The 26,564-nt window shown below is 38.0% G+C and overlaps 6 protein-coding genes across 10 annotated transcripts in view; 1 reads left to right on the top strand and 5 right to left on the bottom strand.

The window, feature by feature from the left end:
* alpha-Man-Ia (alpha-Mannosidase class I a) overlaps positions 1 to 26,564 on the bottom strand; it is a 923,832-nt gene that overhangs the window by 341,506 nt on the left and 555,762 nt on the right. The window lies entirely within an intron of this gene.
* The window catches only part of LOC109504413 (uncharacterized), a 104,641-nt gene that overhangs the window by 76,581 nt on the left and 1,496 nt on the right, over positions 1 to 26,564 (top strand). For 2 of the 4 annotated variants that reach the window (XR_003113788.1, XR_003113787.1), the window contains exons 2-5: positions 19,324 to 19,470; positions 21,375 to 21,509; positions 21,904 to 22,089; positions 22,168 to 22,349. Coding sequence is in view for 2 of the 4 variants with exons in the window: in XM_025304317.1 (XP_025160102.1) it covers positions 19,324 to 19,470; positions 21,375 to 21,509; positions 21,904 to 22,089; positions 22,168 to 22,266 (567 nt within the window). In the remaining 2 variants the exon portion in view is untranslated. Of the gene's footprint in view, positions 1 to 19,323; positions 19,471 to 20,089; positions 20,169 to 20,455; positions 20,592 to 21,374; positions 21,510 to 21,903; positions 22,090 to 22,167; positions 22,582 to 26,564 lie in introns of those variants that run through there. The other 2 variants (XM_025304317.1, XM_025304318.1) reach the window with 2 other exon arrangements.
* On the bottom strand, positions 148 to 9,701 carry LOC105189213 (uncharacterized). The gene is made up of 9 exons (XM_019844168.2): positions 7,867 to 9,701; positions 7,239 to 7,358; positions 7,023 to 7,140; positions 5,319 to 5,580; positions 3,085 to 3,201; positions 2,120 to 2,210; positions 1,875 to 2,017; positions 1,557 to 1,689; positions 148 to 383 (listed from the first exon to the last, which is right to left on the bottom strand). The coding sequence occupies exons 1-9, from the start codon at positions 8,008 to 8,010 to the stop codon at positions 330 to 332; spliced, it is 1,182 nt and encodes a 393-aa protein (XP_019699727.1). The 5' UTR covers positions 8,011 to 9,701; the 3' UTR covers positions 148 to 329.
* LOC109504417 (uncharacterized) lies at positions 9,694 to 13,325 on the bottom strand. Its single transcript, XM_019844190.2, has 6 exons — positions 12,939 to 13,325; positions 12,535 to 12,630; positions 11,399 to 11,489; positions 11,070 to 11,212; positions 10,591 to 10,726; positions 9,694 to 10,495 (listed from the first exon to the last, which is right to left on the bottom strand). Exons 1-6 carry the CDS (start codon positions 13,052 to 13,054, stop codon positions 10,442 to 10,444), a joined length of 636 nt encoding a protein of 211 aa, XP_019699749.2. The 5' UTR covers positions 13,055 to 13,325; the 3' UTR covers positions 9,694 to 10,441.
* LOC109504414 (uncharacterized) lies at positions 13,895 to 17,154 on the bottom strand. Its single transcript, XM_019844187.2, has 3 exons — positions 16,228 to 17,154; positions 14,948 to 15,067; positions 13,895 to 14,747 (listed from the first exon to the last, which is right to left on the bottom strand). Exons 1-3 carry the CDS (start codon positions 16,369 to 16,371, stop codon positions 14,625 to 14,627), a joined length of 387 nt encoding a protein of 128 aa, XP_019699746.1. The 5' UTR covers positions 16,372 to 17,154; the 3' UTR covers positions 13,895 to 14,624.
* On the bottom strand, positions 17,156 to 19,388 carry LOC109504412 (odorant receptor 7a-like). The gene is made up of 4 exons (XM_025304322.1): positions 19,257 to 19,388; positions 17,760 to 17,850; positions 17,532 to 17,674; positions 17,156 to 17,440 (listed from the first exon to the last, which is right to left on the bottom strand). Exons 1-4 carry the CDS (start codon positions 19,331 to 19,333, stop codon positions 17,239 to 17,241), a joined length of 513 nt encoding a protein of 170 aa, XP_025160107.1. The 5' UTR covers positions 19,334 to 19,388; the 3' UTR covers positions 17,156 to 17,238.

Below are 26,564 nucleotides of genomic sequence, written 5' to 3'. Positions count from 1 at the left end.
GCAATTATTCAATTCGTACGCTCACGATGTTTCCGGTTTTATTCGCGAATGCCCAGTTCGAGTTTGATGTTATTTGTTAGTCGCTGTGCATTCGGGATTAACATATTTACCGTGTTGTTAGAAGAAAGCATTTTTAAGTCCCTGGTGTGCATAATATATATTGTACTGTGTTTATTTCATATACATTTCGTTTTATCCGTACTTCAAATTTTGTCATCAGATGAGATCCGATCGTTTCTCGCTATCGTCGATGCTAATATATTCACACTTGCGGGTGATTTCAGAACAATGTCTACATTTGCACTGGTCTATAATCGTCGTTGTGTGTTTCAATTGCTGGTCGAGTATATAAACATACAATAAGACAACGACATACTAGTGAGCTGAAACAAGAAGTTTCTTTGTATTTTCTTATTTACATGTGACAACAGTCGCGATTCTCGTTATCATCGTTACAATTCGAAGATCCGAATTTAAGGTAAATGGCTCACTTTCTGACCCTGATGCACTTATTGACCCTTCCGATATACATGTATTTTAATTGTCGTAATTTTCCTAGTCATAAGACGTTATACCGATTATCAGTAAAGTAAGTAGCACTATTTACTGCTTTCATTTGCGAGGAATCAGACATTTTGAATAGATAATTATCAAGTCTGCCGACTGAAACCGAGGGCCTCGCTTCGGAAGTGTTTGTTCCGTTTCTCTTATGTAACTAGTCTAGTGTGAATCGTGTTATATTTACGGACTTTAATAAGCACGTGAGTAGAGAATACTACAAAAGTTGTATGATTAAATTCAAAAAGTGCTAAATGTTTGTTCTGACACGAAAACTTTTTTTTTTCGAAGTTTATTTTCCGGTTAAATTCGACAGGTCAATTCGAGGTACGTCCATTCGGGGCTATGCATTAAAATCTGTTCCTGTGTTGATTGCATACCTTATTTGAATATTGTAATTATTTAAATGCAATTTTATTTGATATTATATGGAAGTATAATAATAAGGAAATATTTTCTCACATTTATATGTGTGAAATTGTACAAAGTGAAAATTGGTTTGTGAGGTTAAGTTGTGGCCCCATGAAGGGTCGGAAATTGCGTCGACAATGGTGTTAGAAAATGCGACATCGGTACTTCCAAAAAGTCAAAAACACCGACAGTGGATTGATATTTTTAATTAAATATTTTTGTCGTAATTTCTACATCTGTTTACTTGCAAAATACGTATATCTTATGCAAATAACTTTGATTCACGCGATAGAATTATATGTTAACAATTTCATCTTACCTTGCTTCCATAAATAAACAATAACTATCTTTGCTATTTTTGAAAGGTCAGTAAATGGGCCGTTTACCACAAATAAGTTTAACATTTCGTTTAAAGCTAATACCACTCCTGTAAGTGATATAAGATATAATAATATAATGGAAAGTACTAAAAAGATTATCCTATCAATGAAACAAAGTAAAAAATATATTAAAACATAGTTAACTTATCCGTATTATCCGTTCCTTGATACAATGCATATACTTGATACGATGTAATTTCATATTACCGAGGCAAAACCTTCTAACGATGCAACGAATAAACTGCCGATGATGACTTTGCTCGTCTTCATACTTCGTTGTAATACGATGAATAACAATTTCTGCACGTATAACGGTGCTGTGCACCACTGCGTATTGCATCTGCATATTAATATATGAAAGGTCAACGACTCAACATATTTTTCAAAGAAGTCTTCTGCACACGCATTTCCTTATTACAACGAGTCATTGAGATTGTCACAAGTAATCTATGAATGCTATTGCATGATTGAAAGGACATGTGCAAGATTTTCTCTTAAACGTGAAAATTGCGAAGGATTACTCACATTTGTTGAAATAAGCATTCGCTATGATCAATCAGATCCTGCCCGAAATAGTTCATCCAAAAAACGTAACAAAAGTGGGCGTACACGAATAAGCCGGAAGTAATAATTTCGGACACATTATGCATTGCAAACGCCAGAAAAAGCTGCGAGCAACCAATCCAATGACGATTATAACCGATGATCATGATGTTAAAATTTTATATATACGTATGAAACAACTAATTCCGTGCAAAATTGTCACTCACGCGAAACATATTGACACTCAAGGACGCCACGCCTAATATGCATAGAACTAAATAGGATGCTGCGAATTTACTTTGTACATTCTCGACGAATCTTAAAAAGTTGAGAAAATCATTTATGTTACAAGTAAAAACAGACAAACGAGTTATTTATTTAGTGATGAAGCGTGAGTTAAACACAACGATTATATAGAATGATTAAAGAAGAAAAAAGTTCAGAACTTCAAGGGCAGATAGTATTCACAAAATGGAAGAAAAAAATAATCCTAGTAAATATGGCCCCAAAACAATATAACCATCGAAAAATTAATATTGTCAGAGCTATGAACAATTATTTATTTTAATTAAAGCAAGTGACTTATTCGCTTCTGGCGCGCAGCCATATATAAGATGCATTTCTGCCTCATTTCTTGATTAGAATAATTGTCATTCTTATTGTACTGTGAAAATCTTGTGAGTTCTTTGCAACTGTTCACTGTTTACGAGCATATGTGATTAATAATTATTAATAATTATTATATACACACTTCACAAAGCAATTATAATTGCTTTGTGAAGTGTGTGTATAAGTGGGAAGTAAATAGATGTTTGTTCACATTCCAATCAAGAGTTAAGAGGCTTTTTTTAGGGATTCCTTTAAATGTACTCTCTTTATCGATAAATGACATAGAAAAATTACATTAGAGAATACAAAATCACTAGAAGCGAATAAGCAAATTAAAATAAATAATTGTTTATAACCCCGACAATATCAATTTTTCGACCAATGTTTCTTAAGACTTCTTTCCTCCATTCTACTAGTATTATTCATCCTTAAAGTCTTGAACTTATCTTTTTTAAATACCCTATATATATATATATACGTACACGATCTTGTTACTTTATCGCGAATAAGATTCTCTCTTATATTTATTTTAAACCCATAACAATTATAAATAATTGTTGTGCCATGTATCAAGTTTACTTACTCCAAACATTGCTGGTGAATGTTACAAGCGTTCAATAACTTAACACAAACTCTCCATTCATTTTTCGACGGTGTTGTTTTCGGCGAATATTTGTCGAATGCGCATGTTATGCGATAGCTGTAAAAATACAACTGCATATTTATGCCGTTTGAGATTTCAAAATTTAAAATAAAAAAAGGAAAAAATAAAATTAAAAGAATCGTCATAATCGTTATACGGTCAACGTCAAGAGAAAAGTATTAGAAGTAATACTATGTGTATTAAAAATATGTATTGATGAAGTTGTGTATCTCTAACAAGAGACACTTACGAAATGTTACGTCTAATTTTCAAAAATGTATATATTTTTGAAAAGTATTCACCGAGATAAGTTCAACATGTCTAACATTATTACACGAAATGCAAATAATGGCAAAAAACCGGGGATCAAAATTTGACCAGTAATGAAATTAGTAACTGTTTATAAGTAACTTATTTGTAACTATTTATATACAACTTTTAACATTATTTACATATTTCAAAGATGTATATGTTCTTAAAAATATTTATATAAGTATTTATATCAACGACTCACAGAGATGGAAAAAAGGTCAGATGTCCTGAATAACTTTGAAAATATGTAAGATAGAAAAAAATGTTAAATACAAAAGTTGTAGGGTTTTAAGTGAGACGTATTAAGATCATTCTACAATACATGTCATAAGTTGTAAGCTGTAAGAACTGACCAATTATAACCGATTATTTTTGTAATAATCGACTGTGACTCGCCAATTCTTACGGCTTACAACTTACGACACGTATCGTAGAATGACCTTTGCATAGCAACACTAATGACTTTGAACAGCGTCATCAAGATTATAGGAAGGTCATCTTGAATTTTTTAATTTGAAACTTCATTTTTTATTATATCATTTTTTTCTACCATCTCTCCTCATGAGCGTGGAGCGTCAGGTAGCTCAGTAGTTTAGAGCAGTCGCCCGGCAAACGAAAGACCCGGGTTCGATTCCCGGTCTAGCGACTACCGCGCTCTCGATATTTTTCTCTCTTCGGAACGAAAAGAAGATGCAGGTCCCGAACGCACGGCGTCCCGTCGCTACCTAGTACGCCCTCCTTCTTTCTACCAATTAATTTGAACAACTTTTATCTGAGACTTCTTTTATTTGTCTAATATTTTTTGAGATATTTAAGGAAAACTTGGTAACTTTTTATTTGGCGTATGATATCTATCGAAAGAAAAGATGGAGAATAGCAGACTTTTTATTTTATTTGTTCTCAAGAATATGCTGTTACATGTTAATGGTGCCCCAATTTTTGTTAACATAATGATTTTGAAATTTCCAAGCTTGTCAAGTTAACAAAAATTAGGGCACTATTGTATCAATAACAGCATATTTTTCAAACAAAAATTATTCAAATTAATTGGAATAATAAAAAGGATGATATAATAAAAATGGCAACTTCCATTTACAAATTCAAGGTGACCTTTCCGTAACCTTGATGATGTTATTAAGGTCATACGAGTATTGCTACGTGATGCGTCATTTAAAATCTTACAATTTCTGGGTTTAACATTTTTTTTCTATCTTGCATATTTTTAAAGTTATTCATGAGGTCCGATCTTTTTTTCCTATCTTGTACATCACTACTGTTGCAACGGCCAAGTAAGCCAAAAATCGGGTTGGCTAATTTCGATTAAAATTTGACTCAACACAAAATTGACCTACTTGGTTCTGATGATATATGCCATTGAACTTGTATCAGTAAATTTTTCTTGAAAATATATAAATCTTAAAAACATATTCTTTCTTAACTTAACTTTAAAAACTTTCTTAACTTAACTTAACTTTAAAAACTTTCTTACTTTCTTAAAAACATATATATCTTTGAAATATGTAGATAGTGTTAAAAGTTGTATATATTCGTAAGTAGTCACTAATTTCATTATTGGTTAAATTTTGACTCTCGACTTTTTACTATTATTCTCATTTCGTGCAGCAATGTTACACAACGTTGAACTTGTTTCGGTGAGCCAGCAATATTTTTCAAAAATATATACATCTTTAAAAAGTAAACATAATATTTTGTAGATGTCCCTTATAAGATATAAATAAACAATCTTCTTCCTTTAAAAATATAATGATACATATAGTTATATAATATATATTTCATTTAGAATTAAGCAGTAGGGGAAGAAAAAATGAAGCAAGATACTCGGAGCATTTCAATTCTTTTACCTGACAATTTCGAACAATCCACAAGCGTGCTGCATAAATATCATAAACATATTTTCCGTCGCCATGAGCACCGTCATGCCTAACAAACCGGATATCATAATGATAATACAAAGAAGATAGAAATGTTTCTGTTGGTCAATAAATAATTCCAGCTGTATCGGAAATTGTCGCGGACGTGGCTCATCCATAGGCGCCACAATGTCGAGCACAATTGGCACGAACATCGTCAAAAAAAATGCGAGTGTTCCTGGATAAACAATCGCTGAAAACGTTAAAAGTGAGCAGGTAATATTTAGAATGATTAATGATAGAAATTTTAATCTCTTTCGCAATAGATTTTACATTTTCAAAAATTTGGCAGATTTCTTTTGCGCGCGCGCGTGCGCGCGTGCGTATGTTTAACTTTGACACATATTTTATTCCACTTTTTCTAGAATAAAGTGCAAGTACGAAAATTATGCAACGTGATAAGAACGTATTCAAATATATGAAATTAGCACTCCAACTTCAATTCTTCATAGTTCTGGTTAGCTTCCGTTTAAAGAGTATAGTGGTTCCTTCATATTTATAAAGAGTTCTAGCGATTAATATTACTAAAATAACAATTAAAAAATAGGATGCTAACTTCACACCTAATATCACGACCGAATAATTTTGAATGGTTCATTTGATGTTTTTTAATGAGTACCAGAGTTCTTGAGAGAAAATAAAGTTTTGATTTTCCCCAGAATTAAGAAAAATTGAAGAAATCGAATATTAAATCTAAATAGTTCTGAATAGCTCATTTGGTTTCTTTTGACGAGTTCTAGAATTCCCGATAAATAAATAAAAAATTTCCAACCCCAAGAATTATTTAAAAGATCGTTATTGAAAGTTGCACAATTGAATCATTTGACATCAAATAATTTCTCGATTAGCAGTTGGATTAATTTTAACCATAATAATTTCTTTGAGGACTTTGGAAATATTATCAAAAAAGAAAAATCAGAATTCCTGGAACTCCTAAAAACTTTCGATTTTTTTTTTAATCATACCCATAGCAATATAGTATCCATACCAATACCCAGTACATTATTAATTAAAAAGTTATTCCATCTGGAAAGCAGAAATTAGCAAAATTCGTTTAAATATCGATCAACATTTTTGTATAGCCCCAAAAAATTTTTGTGATGGCATTTTTGGTTATTATTCCGAGAGTCCTAAAAGAAATTATCATGGTCAAAAGCGATCCAAAAAGCTAATTAAGAAGTTATTCCACGTCAAATATATCGGTTGTGTAACATTCAATAGCGATGGTTTAAACAATTCCTGGGATTGGACATTTCCCACTTGTAAACTCTAAAACTCATCCAAAGGAATCAAATAAGCTACGCAAAATTATTCGGGCTTAATATTTAGATTTCTCAACCTTTTCTAGTTTCTTAAAGAAAACCAAAATTTTTTCTTCGGGAACTCTAATATTTATGGAAAAACATAAAATGAGTCACACAAAACCATTCGGTCGTAACGTTAGATGCAAAGTTAACACCACATCTTTCAATGGTCATTTCAATAATCTTAATCGCCGAAACTTTTTATAAACATTTAAGGACTTCTATATTGTTCAAAAGAAGGCTGGAACTCTAATCAGAACTATCGGGAATTAAAATCGCTAACTATCTCTCTCTCTCTCTTCACACACTCAACATATGCTGTTCCACTTACATCCAGAGAAGATCGTGAAAAATCTGATCTTACTCGCATACTTCTGTAGTATTTTCAATTCGTCCACGTTTTCGATTAAGTTCCAGTGATGTTGGATCTGATTAAAGAGCTGTTTCACCTGCGGTTACAAACAACGAACATCTAAGCTGATGAACGCACGTTTCCAAGAATCGCTGTTGAGCCATCTCACGACGTTTACGTTTACAATTGACTTACATGATTCGCCTTAAAGTACACCGTATTATATTTCAGCGCATAAATTATACAGAGAATATTAAACGAGAAAACCTCGATGAATAGCGGTACTGTGTACTCGTTCGTGACAAACACCATGCACTAAAAAAGTACAGAAGGGAAGAAAGAGATAGAGAAAGAAGATAAGAAAGGACTTTCACATAGATCGAGTATAGCCTAATTCTTCGTGCACGACGTTTAATTGACGCAATGTTAAATGTGCAAAAATTCATCTTCTACACGACTTGTCGCAATGATTCTCGTAGATTTTAGTAACCTATACGCACAAAAAGACGCGGAAAAGACGCGAACGAGAAACGTTACGACACTATCTTCCGATTGAATTTTAACAAAAACTGCAGGCATATTCGACATCTTTTTTTGTCACTCGCGAAGCGCATCGAACCGCGAACCATACGCTTCATGCAACTCTATTCAATTGGCATAGACCAATTTCTGCGGGTTAGCCACGTCGTTTCGCAGAACACTCCGCGCACTCTTTTTCCCCGCGGATTTAGTTACAAAAACAAATAGCACGCCTCTATGAGCGGTCGTGAACGGTGAACGGTGAACGCGAATGCACTGTCGATTCGACTACGATCGGAGACACCTGAAACAGTATGGACGAAACGAGAACGACGGTCATGCAGCACAATCGGACGACACGGCACATCGGTGTCTGATAAGGCCACAGGCCGATCAACGTCATGAGATGTCGGGTGAGCCCGTAATACTCATTGTCGAAGAAGTCCATCCCGATCGGCAGTCGTCGTGATTTTGCGCACGCACGCACGCTCGCCGGGATTATTACGCGGCTGCATTACCTGCACCCTCGGCGGAATATTTTATCGGCTCTTACAATCTCGCTTTACGCTTTACGTTCATTTTCCGCATCGTAACGACGATAATAGACGGCGAATTACGAGAAATCGTATATCGGAAGGGCAATTTGTGAATTAGCTCACGACCGAGCGGTCTTTAAAGCGGAATTAGATGAGTCATTGGCGACTATCGCGCTGCATAAACCATGGAGACGCCGACTGCAGCGCAAAATTGCAACCAAATTGCACGTTCCGTACGGGAACCGCTGTTGGTTTTCCCGCGACGAGGAACGACACAACAGTGTCGCAACGTGTGTTTACGCGCGTGCCACGCGGATGGACTGTCCCTCAGCTTAATAATGGCTGTTTGCGTGGCAGACCGTCGCGTGTTGCTACTTCCCCCCCCCCTCCCCCTCCGAAGACCATATCCGTCGTTACCATGCGCGAAAAGAGCGACGAATCGCTCGGGGAACCAGCTTGCACGATAACATCAAACACCTATCAGTCGGCTAGATACGTGTGAGACTGTTTGATTAGGAATATGTGGTGTAAGTGAGTGTGGATGAATGGCTGTGTGTGTATTTTGGACACGAATTTTATCGCCGTAAATGTCGAAGGCGTTACAAAATGACTACATCGTTTTGTATCTCTCATCGCGATAATCCCTATCGCGTCAACAGTGACGTTGCTTCCGAGGAAGAAACGGTCGTCGTTGTATTAAGAGGTTGAATTAATCCTGGCCTTATTTTGTCAATTTGTTTATCTTTATTTTAAAGAAATTAGGTTAAATTCACGTCAATCAAGATATTTAGCTACGTCGTTAGCTACGACTTTTTCTCATCTTTCTGACAACATAGCGATTCCGCGACAATAGAACGTCGTCTGTCTTTCGAAGCAATCCAATTAGACACCCATCTTTGCACATCCTCGTAATTACTGAAGTGTGTATCTGCCAAAGCGTGTTGCATCGATCAGAATAGATGGTAATCAGACGGTACTAGGTCTGGAGAGTATGCTAAATGCGGGAGGATTTCCCATTCGAGCTCTAACAATGTTTGTTTAACGATTGAAGCAACATAAGGACAAGCAATCACGTGCAAAATCACTTGCTTCTATTGCTGGCTATCGCTGACCTTTTCTGCGTCAATTCATCATTCAATTTGTTCGATTGTTGTTGATATCGCTCCCCCGTAATTTCTGAAAACAAAATTGCTCCCCGAAACAAAACTCTAGCTTAGCCCTAATCTCCTGATAAGTGAATTCTTCTTCCATTCCTTCTAAAACCGCCCACGCTTTTCCCCTTAAACTCGCCGCGAGAATAACTGTTTCATTCAGTTTTAGAAGCTCATAGTACACCACACCTTCCATATCCTACTAAATACAGAGCATTGTTTTGTGACCTTGAATGTCCCGTTTTGGTGTCAAAGTTGATGGTTGTCCTGGATCAACCCATGATTTTTTTCGCTTTGGATTATCAAAATAAATCTACTTTTCATCTCCAGTTATAATTCGCCACAGAAAATTTTTGTTTTCTGTCTGACAAACAAAGACATGGCGATATTCAAACGATTTACAATGGCATTTTCACTCAATTCATGTGGAACTCATTTGCCTTCCTTTTGAATTTTTCCCATGGCGTGTAGGCGTTTAGAAACTGTTGATTTATCGACGTTGGGTTATGCAGTCAATTGTTTTTCTGTTTGAGCGGTGTTTTCATTCAATAATGCTTGCAGTTCAGAATCTCCGAATTTTTTTTTGGTTGACTAGTACTTTTGAATCGTTGAAACTAAAATTTACAGTTGGAATACGATGAAACTTGACCATAAGTTGTAACAAGCATTTCATGAGCTTCAGTTGCCGATTTTTTCGAATCAAACAAAAAAAGGAATAAATGTCGAAGATGCAATTTTGTATGATCCATTTTAGACGCGATGAAACTATCAGTAACAATAGCGCACAAATTGCCATATGTCATAGAGAAATGTCAAATCTCTCAATGTTGTCAGATTTTAACATTCGTATTAACTATTAATTGTTACTAAAGCCATCTATTGCTAGGCACCAGAATTAATTCAACCTCCTAATAATTCATTCACGTTGCGATTTGTAAACCGATATAAATTAGAAAAAAGGGGTAGATGGTTCATATATATCACAGTGATCTCGCAACATTCGTTATTAAAGGTTAATTTATTTTTCTTCTAAGCCGGTCGAGCTATCTCGACACGTGGTACGTCGAATGCGAGTTTGAAGAGTTGCATTCCTCGTTGCAGCTTGCAAAGAGCTCGATGATGAAATCAATAAGCAACATGAGTCTCCGATATCATCGCTACCGCGTATTGCTCTGCGATCGCGTGAGTTGCATCACGTTCGGAACGAGTACAACATCGTGAAGTAGGACACCGAGAGACTAATGAGCTGAAATGAAAACAGTTGTGGCTGTTGAGTCACCGTAAATCCTCTTTAGCGCGTTGTTAGCGATATGTTTAACAGTCGTCGCGATTAAATATTACCGAGGCGAAACCTTCCATCGATGCGGCTAGCAAACCGCCGAAAGTGTTGAAAATACACGTCCTTAACGAGCGTTGCAGTACGACGAATAGTAATGTCTGAGCATGCTGAGGTGCCATGTACCATCGTGTGTTGTATCTACGTATATCGACAGAAATAAACCTCACTGTAGCTTCATTATTGTTCATTATAAGCTCGTTGGCTTTCTAACTTTCGGTATGTAACTACGTCAATGAAATTATCCGTTAAACCGTATCAAGCCGAATCAAGTTCGTCGATAAACGAACAATTTCGATCGAACAGAGACCGGTTGTGTGTACCAGAGATAGGTCATTCAGAAGGTAAATTCGACGGTAATTGGTACGGTGAGCTTTCACTCGTTATTTATTATTGATCCAACGGAATTAATTTTATTATTATTTAATCGTCGATCTGACTCGTGCTTTCTCCGACGAAATTCTACTTTCGACGTAGTACTCACGTATTGTCGAAGATGCTGTCGCTGTGGTCGGATAGATACTGTCCGAAATAATTCACCCAGAACACATAACAGAAATGAGCTATGACATATAAAGCGGAAGCGAATATCTCGTTGACGATGTTGCTCTCGATCGCTTGGAGCAACTGAAACAAGCCGTGGGTTGTATTTTTCGGAGTGCGCCGTGTGAGCGACCGCATTAAATAATCTTCGTGCGTTCTCATCCGCCGTCTTCTCCCTCCTCCCCTCTCCCTCTCTCTCTCTCTCTCTATGCATTCCAACATTAGTTAGAAGTAAAAAGTGAAAAGTTCGGATAAATAAACGCTACTCACTCGTAACATATTGGCAACTAGAGAAATCATGCCGAGTGCTGTAAGACACGCGTAGGATACAGCGAAACAGGAATTTATAAATTTGACGAATCTTTAACATTGAAAACGTTAATATTTAATGACGCGAGAACTCGTGACACCACCTCACCTTGCTGTAATCGATGTACACTTTTACAATATACATATATCGTAAAGAAATAATATAATTAATGGTAAATATTTACAATAACAGACAATCCTCCTCCGATAATTTCCAGACATTGTATATAGATATTATAGTTTCCTATCGTCGTATCGTACGATAAGTTGTTTTGTTTACATTTCTTACCGGAATGGAATAAGCTCGTCGTTGATATTAGACCTATGAAACGTACTTGCAAGGAATAATGAATCAATATACGGTACTCTTCCATACAGCTAATACAAACATAGCATATACATAGAAATATAAAAAATAGTACATATAAACGGAAGAGGGGCCCCTCCCCCTCCCCAAAAAAATCCTAACCTAACTTATTGCATTGTTGGGCGTTGTTGAAAAGATCTCCTTAAAACCCGCAATACCTGATTATATGCAGATATAATAAATTAAGTTGGGCTAGATGATAGATCTTAAGAGAAGTTCTTCAACAATGTCCAAAAATATATAAAGAAGCAATAAGTTAGGTTAGATTAGGATTTGTTTGAGGAGGGGATGCGAAGCCCCTCTCCCGCCTATATGTATTGTTTAATATTGTTTAATATACATTGTGTCTAAAGAAAATGGACTCTCTATAAAATTTCATTTATTCATAACTTTTTAATAAACAATGAGCGACGACTAAAACCTTTTGATTGTTACTCAGGAGGATTAGTTCTATAATATATGTCAATGTGAAGACCGTGGGAGAGTGGTCCGTTATTGTAAATATTTACCAAACTTTCTTCAGCTTCAATACTTCAGTACAAGTGTTCGATAGAGTTTATCGTAAAAATAAGCAAGATACTTAAAACTTGAGGTAACCACAAGACTGCTTGTGCCGAAAACAGACTCGATGGGAGAATCTAGCTGTTAGTGTTTTGTTTCGTAGGAAAATAATCATCATATTGAGGCATCGAATGCAACTGGATCTCCCGTGAGAGATCGATTTACGTACTGTAAAGACCGCTCATGAATCCTTATGGCACGTATCAGCTTCGCGGTGATGACAGATACGTTTTTGCAATCGTCAAATGCGTGAGCCAAGCGATAGCTGAAAGAGAAAGAAAAAACGAATACCCGAATATAGCCCCGCGTGTAAAACTGCTCGATAACAAAGATCGCCGCTACGACAGCGACAAATATTTTCAGCAGAAGTCATTTGCAGCCATTCGCGTTTAAATATAAATTGACTACGCTAAGGATAGCTTATGTACACGACAGAAGATTACACAACACTCCTGTTTTCTATTTTTTTCTTCTTTTTTCGTCATGACGTGATACCGCAATCTACCACCGAAAATATCAGCGCCGAAAGACAATCGCAAGACGTATGTTTCTCTCAAACGATATATCTTTTACCTCGAGATCGTAAACAATCCGCAGGCGTGCTGTATTAATACCATGAACAGCGTTTCGGTGGCCATAAACGTGGTCATGCCTAACAACGCAATCGCTACCATAAATAACACTATCATATAGAAGTATTTCTGCTGATCGACAAAGCATTCTATTGGAGTGGGCAGTTGTCGTTGACGAGGCTCGTCCAGTGGCGCTATGAAGTTGAGAATGTCGGGCACGCATAAGGATAGAATGAAAGCCACCGTACCCGGATAAACGAACACTGGAACGATCGGAAGGCGGCAGTTTACATTGATTCTCAGCGCATTTTAAGGGGGGAATCCTGTCTGTAGGCCAAAAAAATAAGCTACTTTCACGAATTTTTTTTCGGAAACTAAGTGGACGATTGATTTCAAACTTGGTAGAAATAATAATATTGTTGTGTCCGAGCCACAAAGTTTGTGGCAGCGTCCGTTGTCCGCGAGCCTTAGGCATCTGATGTTGATTTTGACAATTGAAGGAAGATTGTCTGGACGACGCAAAATCGATAAGAAGAAAACAAAAACAGCTGAGAGATACACACGAGCCGTCGTCGCGAGCTGACGTATGACGAATCTGAGACCGCGAGTTTTTATTAAAATTCTAATCACGCTGCAAATACAAGCTTAGTAAATGTTATTTTATAAACGTGTGTATTCATTTCCTGATCGCGAGTGGGCGCGAGCAAGCGCAACAATATATATTTAACTTATAAGAATGAATTTTTATAGTGTTGTATGAATAAGAATGCAGCAGATACACAAAAAATAACATGATGTGTTTAGGCGCGCGCCGTTTCACGGCTCCCATAAAATCTCGAGATATGGTGGACTGGGACAAAAACGCAAGTAAGATAATTAATCTACGAATTTGCCGCTATCATCTGAACTAAAGAAATAAAAAACAAATTACTTTTCCAATAATTTTAAGGCATAATTTTAAGGCAAAAATTATATTTGAAGAATCGCCATAAAAATCGGTAGTTTTACGTTAAAAATAAACATAAAAAATTAATATTTTTTAATTTCGCTAGTTCACACGATAGAAAGACATGTTTCGAATAATAACTACATGCTGAAATTGATCGATTCATTAGTTTGTCTCAAATCGTGAGAGCCAGTTAAAGCAGTCATTTCGAAAAAAACATGTTTAAAATTTCATGTACTATTCAATCATATTTCTAGTACTCACGTAATTTTCAGCCTAATCGGCAATTCCAGGTCCATGTAATAAATTCTCCTCGACCTCATGGAATTTTTTTTTACTAGGTTTACCTTATTCCTAAGTTTCGTAGAATTGTTTCTACAGCAATTGTATGACGAAACTTTGAAAGACCCAGTGAGCGCTCTGATTTTGATTTGTACGCCGCTTCGAATAATAGATTGTAACTTCTGTAATTTTCTGAATTTTTCGATACGGATTTTAGAATGGATTCTTAACAATATGTATTTTCAGAAAATGTAGTAAAAAAAATCAATTTTTTTGACCCTACAGACAGGATTCCCCTCTTAACACTTTGCGGACCGGGCACATTAACGTCTCCATGCAATCGACGCTTGCGTATACAGTCCTCAAAGTGTTGAGATATTAAGTGACATTAAGTAGAATAAGATGTGCCTTAACGGCTCGTCCAGCGCAAAATGCAGCGCGAAATAAAACGCGATGCTACTAACGTCCGGAATAAATAGTATACTGTCTTCCTCTAGACGCATATTTCTGTATTATTTCAATCTCCCGAGTGTCCGTTAGCGCATTACAGTCGCAATTAATCTGTTCCAGCAACAATTTCACCTGCGATGAAGAAAAAAACACTAGTAAGAACAGTGTCTTACGTCGCGATCACACGGACACTGCATCGAATAAAACGAACTTTATGAACTGACAATTCTTTAGTCTCACGCACGGTTCGTGTATGTACTCATGATCAGGATGATAAGAACATGTACTTGCTAGTTTCTGCGTGATATTCAGCCGCAAGATATTCAACTCACCCCTGTAGAGTTCAGATAAACCGCATTGTACTTCAAAATATATATATACAACAGCATATTGAAGGATATTATTTCGATGAGCAACTTCATGCTGTACTGATACGTAAAGAAACTCATATACTGTAAGCACATCATGTTATGCGCGTACGTTATTCGAGAGACAACTGACCGCAAGAACCGAAATATAAAGATCGCATGAGTTAGATTTAATTTCATTACTGTGAGGTCGTTAAAGATAAAATCAAGTAAATACAGGGTGTCCCATTTTAAAGTTTCCACTAAAATATCTCTTTAAGAAAGCATTTAAGAAAAAAATGTTTCAGACAAAAGTTGTATGGTTTCAAGGGGAACATAAAATAACTATAACAGTTTATTTACAGATGGCGCCACTTTCGAAATATTCACTAATCATTACTTTTCTTAAACGGAAACCCCAATTTTTTATTATACCATCTTTTTCTACCAATTAATTTAAACAACTTTTGTCTGAAACATTTTCTTATTCGCCTAATATTCTTTGAGATATTTAAATAAAACTTAATAACTTTTTCAACATTTAACTTACAATATCTCGCTATTTGCCGAAAGAAAAAATAGTATTAGACTTTTTTACTTTATTTAGTCTCAAGAATATATTGCTATAATAATGCCTTAACTTTTGTTAACTTATCGACCTTTGAAAATTTCAAAATTATCAATTTAACAAAAGTCAAGGCGTTATTGCAATATCTTCTTGACATCAAAGAGAATAAAAATTTCTAATACCACTTAAATATTAGATAAAAATATTAGGTAAATAAAAAAATGTTTGGAACAAAAGTTGATAAAATTAATTGGTAGGAAAAGATGATATAATAAAAAATTGGAGTGCCCGTTAAAAAGGGGAGTAATGATAAGTGAATATCTCGAAAGTGGCGCCATCTGTAAACAAAATGATATCGCTGTCTTATGTCCCCCTTCAACGCAAGTAACTTTTGTCTACAAAACATTTTTTCTTGAATGTTTTCCTAAAGAGATATTTGAGTGAAAACTTTAAAATGCGACACCCTGTATAATATAAAGTGAAATAAATATAAAAGGGAAGATTAAAATAAACAATTATTTAATAATAACAATGTAATGTGATTGTAATGTAAATAATAATAGTAAAATAAGAGCAAAGTTAAAGAAATATACAATAAAATATGTATGGAGATAATTGCAGATAAAGTAACGCATCACGCAACAAACAAACGCAACAAATTCGTTAGAGAGTATAAGCGATGTGTAAACGCCGTTACCTGACTTAATATACCCGATACATGAACGAGAAACACGAGTATCCGTAAAAGTTTTCTGTACCGCGGATTCTGATAGGGCCAGAGACCAATCGAGATCATCAAACGTCGCGTGAATCCATAGAATCGATCGTCGTACACATCCATTTTCGCTAGAAGCTAAGACGTTTCTGGCATGCGCGGACTTTTGCTTTCACCACGCAACCTCTTCGCTTTTTTACATTCCCATTCACATCGTTTAATAATTTCCCCCAGTGTATCCCTTTCACGGAAATAACGCGTAATCGACATTAACAGTCAATTTAAGGGATATCTTCCAAATAGCATACACGCCACTCGGTGAGAGAAAGGGGAGACTTGATTGACTGAAATATGCTGAAACGTCTCGAAGACACCACGCAGGAAATGTGTGTCGATTAACTAAATTCGAACTAAATTATACGTTATGCAAATTCAACACACAGTTGTATCTGCAAGGCGCGAATAATTTACGTAGCAGGTGTACATTTTTCACACTGACGATGTGACGCAGGCGCAATACGCCTAAGTGTTTACCCTGCGTCTCATTCTGCTTGGAATCGTCCGCTATCACAAATGCTCTTACGAGTCTCTTATGAACAAAGTTTCAAGTTCCGCCGCTACTGTGAGGTCGTTGTGTCGTTATCGTCCATTGCGGATGCTTCCGAAGGAAACGTATTTTACGCGCGTGTCGATTACTCGTGTCGCTCGAGATTCGAAATGTGACTCGTGACTTCCTCGACATTAGAGATCAATTCTTTTCTTTTTCAATTATACAATGTATTATTGGAGAAACGGAAATTACACAGGTGCTCTCTATGATATTATGTGCTGGAATGAGCTAAAATTTCATTATGACAGTCGATGTCATTCATGCACTATAGATGATCGCAGTAATCTTTGCTACAAATCACGTGCGAGTCGAATAGATGAGCATACAATACGACATAGACATGTTAATGAGCTGTAATAAAAAATTCACGTGTTTCATATGACCTATATCAAATATATTACTAGACAATCAGTCTTCTTCGTATATTTACTTGTAAAAGAAAACACTCGTACCGTAGCGACACCCTCTAACGATAGTACGAATATACTACCGACGTTGAACGAGATGTTCTTCGCACTTCGATGAAGTATAAACAGTATCATCTTCTGTACATGCAAAGGCGCCGTGTACCATTGTGCATTATATCTAAATAAAAATTAATAGTTTTCCGTGTTTGGTAACGAGTAGTCTGATCTTAGCAGGATTTAGTACAGATTATACACATTATTATACTCACATTTGTGCAAACATGTCGGCGCTATGGTCTGTCAAGTCTTGACCGAAGTAATTGTTCCAAATTACATGACAGAAGTGAGCGTAAACAAACAGACCGGAAGAGATCGCTTCGTTTAAGGCGTCATTTCTCGCAGCATGCATGAACTGGGACGAAAGAACAACCGCGATTCACCCTAGTCAAAAAGAGACCGTTGCGGGTCGACATTACCGCGCGGAAATGTTTACTTACTCGAAATAGATTAATGCTCAAGGAGGCCACTGCGAATCCGCACAAAATAAAGTAGGAGCCGGAGAAAGTTGTGCTGAAGTAATCGATAAACCTTAAATAGTAGAAGAGATATTATAGGATTGAGTCTCTTTTACTCAAATTTGTGTCAATTTAACAAGTATTTGTGTAAGTCAAACAGGTAGATGTCTGGGAATATATACGCAAATAGTTATCTCACGAAGCGGTTTTAACTAATCAGCGCATAGATATACTAAGCTTGCTTCAAACATGTTATTCAATACAATTGTTTACAACACGTAACATTCTATAGATCAACTTAACGATAAACAGATATCCAGGGTGTTTCAAAAAGAATAGGCTGGTTATATTCTTCCCATCAAGTAAACTAAAAAGTTTCTAAAAGCTATAGTGCCTAAATTAAAAAAGAAAAAAAATATTATACCTAAAACACTTAATTAGAAAATTAATGTCGAGTCAAAGTTAAAAAAAATTAATTTCAATGTAAAAGAACTATATGAGTAACGAATTGTATGAAATAAAAAAGAAAAAAAAAAGAAAATAGAAAATGCTCAAAATATTCAGCGCGTGGAACGATACAATTCTGGATTCTTCGCATTATAGATTATTTTGTATGTTAAAAAACTCCTGGAGTATCGCGTTTTTGATATCCATCTTCTATTCTTTGTAAAAGTTGTTGTTCGTCGTCAATTGCACGACGAATAAACAATTGTTTTCAAATTGCTTCGCAGATAAAAATCATGCGTATAGATTTAAATAAATATTATTATAGGCATATACAGAGTGTATAAAAAGTACCGAGACGACGAAATCGAAATCTCGAAAACTAAGCATTTAAAAAAAATATTTTAGACAAAAGTTATAAGTGTATAGGGTTTGAAGGGAGATATCAAACAACTATATTGTTTCGTTTACAAATGGCGCCACTTTCGAGATATTCACTGATCGTTACTTTTCTTAAATAGAAAATCCCATATTTTATTATATCATCTTTTTTTACCAGTTAATTTTAACAACTTTTGTCTGAAACATTTTTTTATCTGCCTAATATTTTTTGAGATATTTAAAGAATATTTTTTCAATATTTAACTTAGGATATCTCACTAATTACTATTTGTCGGAAGAAAAAATAGTATTAAAGTAATAGTATTAAATAGTATTTTAACTTTATTTGGTCTCAAGAATATATCGTTACAATAGTGCCTTAATTTTTGCTAACTTATCGACCTTTAGAAATTTCAGAATCATCAAATTAACAAAAGTCGCTATTGTAACAATACACTGAAATTAATTCATTTAAACTTGAGTCCATATTAACTTTTCAACTAAGCGTTTTAGTCACTATGTTTACAGAATTTTTTCTGTTTGTCTTGATAAGAAAATTATAATTACATATAATCAGCCCGCCCATTTTGAAACACTGTAATCAAGTTGTATAATTAAGCTGTGTGAATCATCCTTAAGTTGACTGATACGTACTCTAGAGAACGTCTATGTATCTTAATAGCGCCGCATAATTTAACGCAAATACTGCATTTTGTTGTAGACGTACTCATCTGCTGCGAATGATCGTCGAATGCATTCAATATCCGATAACTGCGGCAACATCAATCGCAAATTTAAGATTGCTACGTGTAGACTGGCGAAGATGACACATCCGAAACGTTTAATAGTAACAAATGGGATTCACCTGGTAAGCTTAAATAGTCCACACGCGTGTTGTATGTATATCATGTACAACGTTTCGGCGGCCAGTAACACGGTCATACCGGTCATAGCGTATATCGCTAACGACAAAACGATAATGTAAAAATATTTCTCTTGATCGACGAAACATTCAATCATTATCGGTATCTCATGTCGTCGAGGTTCGTCCAACGGCGCAATAATATCGAGAAAGTCCGGTATGAAGAGTGATATGAGGAAAAGCAGAGTGCCGGAATACACGATCACTAAAACACCAGCCAAACTACTATACAATACATATGTCAATAGTATTAGCGATAATATTTATCGAAACGACCAGCTGAAATCGCTCCTGTAACGCGTCTTTGAATTTTTCTCTCAAAAAACTCTGTTCAATGTCCGGTAAATATAGTCGCAATTATTATTGTGACAAGAGATATTGCAATAAGTGAGAGATGCAACAAGTTTTTAAAGACTGTGATAAAAGAGAAGAAGCAAGACCCACACACACATATATACACAATAAAGTATTTAAAAAGACGATTAGTTTTGTTTCTTACATCCTGCAAGGAAACTGTACAGCCTCCCTTTGTTCGCATATTTCTGTATTATTTCAATTTCCTCAGCGTCGGCTAAAGTATGCCAATCGTATCGGACTTGTTCGAAAAGGTATCTCACCTGCCAATCGCGTGGAACGATTCGCTGGTTAGTTTCATTGTCAATATGCACGGTTCAATGATAATTCGCTTGAATGAAGAGATAGCACGGCATGCACGGAGACATTGTCAAAATTGCGGCACTCCTGACGATACTTTGCATACCGAAGATGTCACGAGTGCCAAACAAAATCAATCGAATGATTGTTCAGTAATGGTTAATTGCGATATTTTATACGTGTTACTAAAGATTCTGTTTCGCTGTTATGAAACGATTTTATCGACTAACTCACTTGCTCCGACTTGAAGTAAATCGTATTATATTTAAACATGTAGACGATACTGATGAAAATGAAGGAAAACACTTTGATAAGCAGATCCACGCTGTACTCGGTCGTAATAAAGTTCGCCAGCTGAAAACAATATTGTTCAATTCATCTTCCATCCATTTATATTATTTCGAATAACATAAGTAAGTGTCTCGTATGTAATGAAAATTTGAAACATAAAGTAAACGTACCGAATTATGTCACTGACCCGAATCACGCTATCTTAGCTTGTTCTATGCGTGTAATAAAACAGCTGAGTAAAACTGTCTAAAAATTACTGGAAAGAAGTCGTGATAGTGTGTCAAATGGTTCTCTTGAAGTAAGTATACGAAAATATCATGTGATTTTCCGTGAAAACCAATTTCAAAAGCCTGTATCACAGATCTGTCACTTTTGACTATTTTCTACTAAATTTTCTTCTAAATGATTACTAACCTATAAAGTGACACCTTATAATAAAGTGTACCTTATAATATAAAATGAGATATTTATGGGTAGTAATATAAAGTGTTTCAGTTTTGTACGATTGAAATATAATAAAAGATGATAAAAAAGTGTAATATTATAAAGTTATATGGTTTTTATATAATATAATATATAGTGGCGTCATTTAGTACATAATCAATGGCGTAAATTGGGACCTACAATTTCAATGGGCGTAATTCGGGACATTTGCAGTTCACACTTAATTCTTTCATATAAATAAATAATCTTGTTTATTTCTAATTTGTATGTGTATTTTTGCTAATTTACAGTGTAATAACTTTTAATAAGATTCATAATCTTACCTAACACCACTTTACTTTTATAAAAATAAACTCTCAAAAATTAGTCTTTGCTTAAACGTGGCGTAAATCGGTACGTTTACCTTAGGAATTATTCTCTCTCACGAAGATACAAACTGTATCAAACATCTTCTTCGACAGGGCCGATATGTCAAGAGACTCGTTCAAAGTCGAACAAATCTCTCATTGCATCGTCAAACCGATACACCGAAGATAAGTTGTCAAGTACGACGAGAAGCCAATAGCAACGAGCTCCTCACAGCTCATCATCGAACAGCAAGTATATTTACACATTCGCGATCGTGATTCATCACAAATACGAGCAAAGTCGAAGGCACAGAAATTTCGATCGATTTTGCGTGAAGTATCATACATTCGAACGGGGGGGACTTTTAAAAACGCACCTGCACCATTAGACCTTGCACTAGAACAAAACATATCATAAGCATCTGGAACCTTCTGTACGCCATCTTTTGATAAGGCCACAAACCGACCGACAGCATGAGGAGTCGGGTGACATTGAAATAGCGACTCGTGAACAAATGCATTTCGATCGCGCGTCGACACGATACCGCACAAACTAAAAATCCGCGCAGAACCGGAAATATATCACTCCCTTTTCTTCCTCCACCCTTCGAAAAATATTATCAAACTGTGGCGTCCGTTGTAGGCCTGCCGTGTAGGTTCATACGCTGCGCGTCAAAGCAGCGATGCTATTTACGGACTGTTTTCTGAAGTGGGAAATTTTTCGTATTCTGTCACGAGAAGAATGGAAAACGCGTCGAACCTTTATTTTCCAACGCGTCTCTTCATTCCGACGCGGGAAAGTGGTGAGAAACGCGAGGGTAAGACAATTGTACGTTGTTACGACACATTATCGCTACGATGCGGTGGGATGAAAGGGGAAATACATTTTTGAACATCCCTCTTTCAGTTGGCGCAGGCGCTCTCGTACGTCGCTTTTATATCGCGTTCGATAAGAGTGTCACTCACGATTGAGTCGCCGATCAGTACGTTTCTACCTGAAGAATGAAACAGACGCTCCAGGAACGGGAGACGCAACAGTTCGCGGCGCTACGACACGCTCGGATCATTCGGTGGTCGAGGGCGGTTCCGGTGAGAGTACGTCGCCTCAACGGCCACGCTAAGGACCGTAAAACGCGCAGCCTTGGGGAACGGGGAAAGAGAACATGTGACAAAACCCACAAAGATTATATGCGTTCCCTCAGTATACCGAGCTTTTACGACTCGCGAGAACGCTGGCCCTCCCGTTAAATTTTTTCAAGCGTACTTTCCCGTGAAACGCCGCGCATGTAAAAAATGTAAAGAAGATCTTGTGAAACATTCAGGGAGCCTCGTAAAACTATCGTCGAGTATCATTTCCGCACGTCTCATCCTCCTCCCGGGGAGGGACTTCGATATATCGTAATATTTCGTCACGTTCCGTAATATTTCGCAGTTTTAGCGAAATAAGAAATCGCTTCGTCCCGTTTCGAGTGACGACAAAACCGAACCCTGAAGAGAAATACCCGGGGACATAAACCGAACAGATCAGTCGGGTCGCGCGCGAACAATCGCGCGCGACTCGATGTGGCAAGGCTGCTTCCACGGCGGGTTTCCACCGAGATTTCGCCGGATAAATAACCCAACTCGCGTCCAGTCGTAGCGAGCCGTTCCCTAGTAGGTCCGCAGGTTAAATGAACTTTTCGGCACGACGGCTGCACGGGACGTCGTTCAGCCACGTTTGCGGAGAAGTACACGTTGCACGCGTGACGGCGCGCACACAAAACGGAGCGGGGATCAGACCCCGGTGATGTATGCGTCTCTTCGGGGTGCGCCTCACAGCTAGCGCGCATAGCTGGCTGCGTTAGACGGGGCACCGGCCGCATAGCCGCTGCACTACGTGCATCTCGCATATCTCAACACATCCACCCTTCCTTCCTTCCTCTCACCGATCTATCCCACCTGCCTGCCTGCCTGCCTGCCTGCCTGCCTGCCTGCCTGCTTGCTACCCCGTTCTTCCGAAAGCCCCTAGCTGCATACCTGCCGAGCGCAACCTACTACGTCGACGTCTAACAACGCGCGTGGGCGTGCATTGATACATCAATTCGCAATTGCCACGGCCGGCGGACGAAACGTCGATTCTTCCGGATAAGTCGACGCACCGCCGATTGGTATTACCAGGCACGCGCGCAAGCCAATCGTTGGCCCCGGGATTGACCCGCAGCACGGCTACGCTCAAAGAGCGAAAGAATGCGGACGATGGAATGTATAATATTAGGTGCGTAAATGAATAATCCAAATTTTTCAGCTAAATTCAAGGTTTATTTTACAAGAAAGTCAAACAAATTTATCAATCAAAGTATTCGCCGTTGTTTCCTATAATTCTAAGCCAGCGTTCTAAGGCAACTGATGAATTCCATCTCGGAAAAATGTTGTGTCTTTGGATACGATAAAGTCGTCAAGCCATTTTCGGATCTCATCGATTGATTTCAAGTGCGTGATTAGACAAGGCATGTTGCAGCGATGCAGCGAAGCAGTGTGTAGCCTAGTGTTATGCAACAATTTCACAGGACGTTCTCCTTTGCCACTGTACGAGCGTTTTCGTCTTAATTCTTGACTCACATGGTTTAACTGATGTTGGTAGTGGTCCGCAGTAATTATTTCATTCGGTTTTAATAGCTCCTAATAAATCACGCCTTTCATATCCCACCAAATGCAGAGCAGAATCTTCTTTCCGAAGTGTTTTGACTTTGCGACCGATATTGATAGTTTGCCGAGATTTACCCATGACTTTCTGCGTTTCGGATTGTCATAGAGTATCCACTTGTCATCGTCCGTAATAATTTTCCACAAGAAAGACTTTCTATGCTGCTTATTGAGAAGAGAAAAACACACTGCCACTCGTTGATTTTTGTTGGCTTCGGTGAGTTCATGCGGAACCCATTTTCTTTCTTTCTGAATCTTTCCCGTCTCGTGTAGGCGTTTGAAAATAATTTGTTGCGTTACTCCTAACTGCTCTGCAAACTCTTTTTGCGTTTGTGCCAAATTCTCAGCGAGTAGTTGCTCCAAATCATTGTTGCCGCATTTTCGAGGGCTCCCAGGACGTTCTTTGTCACTCAGACTGAAATCGCCGCTTCTAAACTATCTAAACCGTCTAACCTAAATGCACACACATCGTACGATGCAACACCTTTGCCGAGAAAAGAACAAATCGATTCGCATGCTCTTGCAGCATTTTTTTCTTGTTGGAATTCGTAGAGAATGCAATGTCAGTGATGCATTTGTTGCCTGATCTGTTGCCATTTTTCACTGTACTGAACTGTACTGAACTGAATAATTTTTGAGATTATGTTGAGCCTTATTATGTTATGGCCTTCCGCCATACTAAATGTAATTTTAATAGCTATATAACCGTAAAACAGCGGGAAAATTTGATTATTTGAAACTTAATTTCTTAGCCGTTTAAAAAAATTTGGATTATTCATTTGTACACCTAATATATGAATGTACCGGGTGACGCGATAGAGGGTTGCGGATCTCGGCGAACAGCGGAAAGTATGTTTTACGCATTCTCTTTGGCCGTTAGCGTTACCATTTGACCGTGAAATTCTTTTTCCTCTATGATGAGCGTTGCACGTCAATGGCTACCTCGAGTGCATGTCGTTCGTTTGTCGTCGGCTTGGTTGGATCCTTAAGTTTGATTAATGCGCGCGGTTTATGCGATGCATTATCTCCCTGCGATCGATCGTGAAACGTTGACGCGAGCCGGACGAAATAATCCTGAGCTGTCCCGAAATAAATCGTGTCAAAATGGCACGCGGGTCCCGAACGGGCCGGGGATTTGTCAAAAGTCACCCTCCCTCCGCGTCGCGAAATCCCGAAGACGGCAATCCGACGAGCCGATTCCGCTGTGCTCGCTTATCGTCCGATCATGGCGATGCAGCGATAAAACCGGTTACGAATAGACATCGGCGATTGTAAAAAGACCAACAATAGCCAAACATGAAAGTCTGGAAGCGAGACGGAGAGAGAGAGAGAGAAAGAGAGAGAGAGAGAGAGAGAGAGAGAGGGAGAGAAGGAGAAAGAGATCGCCGAGAGTAGGCGTACCGGAGTCAATACCGAATCGATAAATTGCGGCGCTACTTTGAGTCACCGTCGGAGCCCTCTTACGGAGCTCTCAGCCGGTCGATTTATACGGTACGGAGGAATGATTGTTCATCGCAACGGCGGCATCCCGATGACCGATCGCTGATGTCCCGTGAACATCGCGATATCCTCGTACGTGGCATTTCTGGTGCGCTCGCGGGTAACAAAGTCGCAAGATCTGCGGTAAATAAAAAAAAAAAAAAAAAAACGCGCGACTTTATTTGGCAGAGCGCGCGTGAATTATCCGTCAATTTAATTCGCCCCTCCCACGAGCTCTTCCACGGGGACACCCGCGCGCGTGAACGTTGTTAACAAATAGCTTTCAAATGAAATACTCCGTCGGCCGTTGCGCGAGGTGCAAAAATAAAATTGCGTTATTCCTTTCTCGCTTCCGACAGCGAGCGCGATTTTGACTTGACGATATTAAAAACTACGCGGCTTCCAAATGTGTACGCCCGCACCCGTGAACACACATACGCGTGGTACGCACGCGTGTGTGCCTCGCTAAAGCAGCCCGCGGCCGAAAATATTTTTCACAGTATCGCACGCTTGCCGAAAGCGGACCGACGCGTGTGCTTGCGACGTAAATGCAGATGCGAGTGCTGTAAAGCCACGCTTTGAGGGCTCGCGCTATGCTAATGGTTCGCAAATATCGCCACGATATCGCTGTTCGGGCTTTGCAGTGGTGCGATTTAATGAAGAAACGTCTCGCCATGACCGAGCGCGGCGAAAAATCAAGCGCCGCTTCAAGAGGCTCTCTGCTCCTGTCATCGCAGGTGATCCCGTTCGTTTATCATCGGAATCTCACATTTCTCCCTTCTTCCTCCTCCTTCGCTTTTTCTCCTTAACAACAATCTCGTAGGAGAACGCGGCATCGGCGGCGACATTGACCGCGTGTTGTATCACACAAAACGCGCGCACTCCCTTTCTTTCTCGCGCGCCGTCTTCTCCTTTCGTCCCTTCGCTTATCCTCGCACGGTACGTGCGTATATTCGCGAGAAATGGTGGCGTCAGATACTGAATTTGGTGGCCGGAGCGGTATCTTCTGTTCTCCCTTCTCCCTCCCTCTCTCTCTCTCTCTCTTTTTCCCGCGCGCACCTTCACGGCGCGCGGCCATAATACGCGATGTGATTCTTCGTTTTATACTTGGAGCGGTTAGGCCCCTTCGGATGCAGCTTCCTT

Source organism: Harpegnathos saltator, unplaced genomic scaffold (assembly GCF_003227715.2).
Source record: "Harpegnathos saltator strain DR-91 unplaced genomic scaffold, Hsal_v8.6 scaffold60, whole genome shotgun sequence".
NCBI lineage: Eukaryota > Metazoa > Arthropoda > Insecta > Hymenoptera > Formicidae > Harpegnathos > Harpegnathos saltator.
The sequence above is the reverse complement of the archived record's forward strand: the minus strand, read 5'-3'. Positions and strand labels throughout refer to the sequence as shown.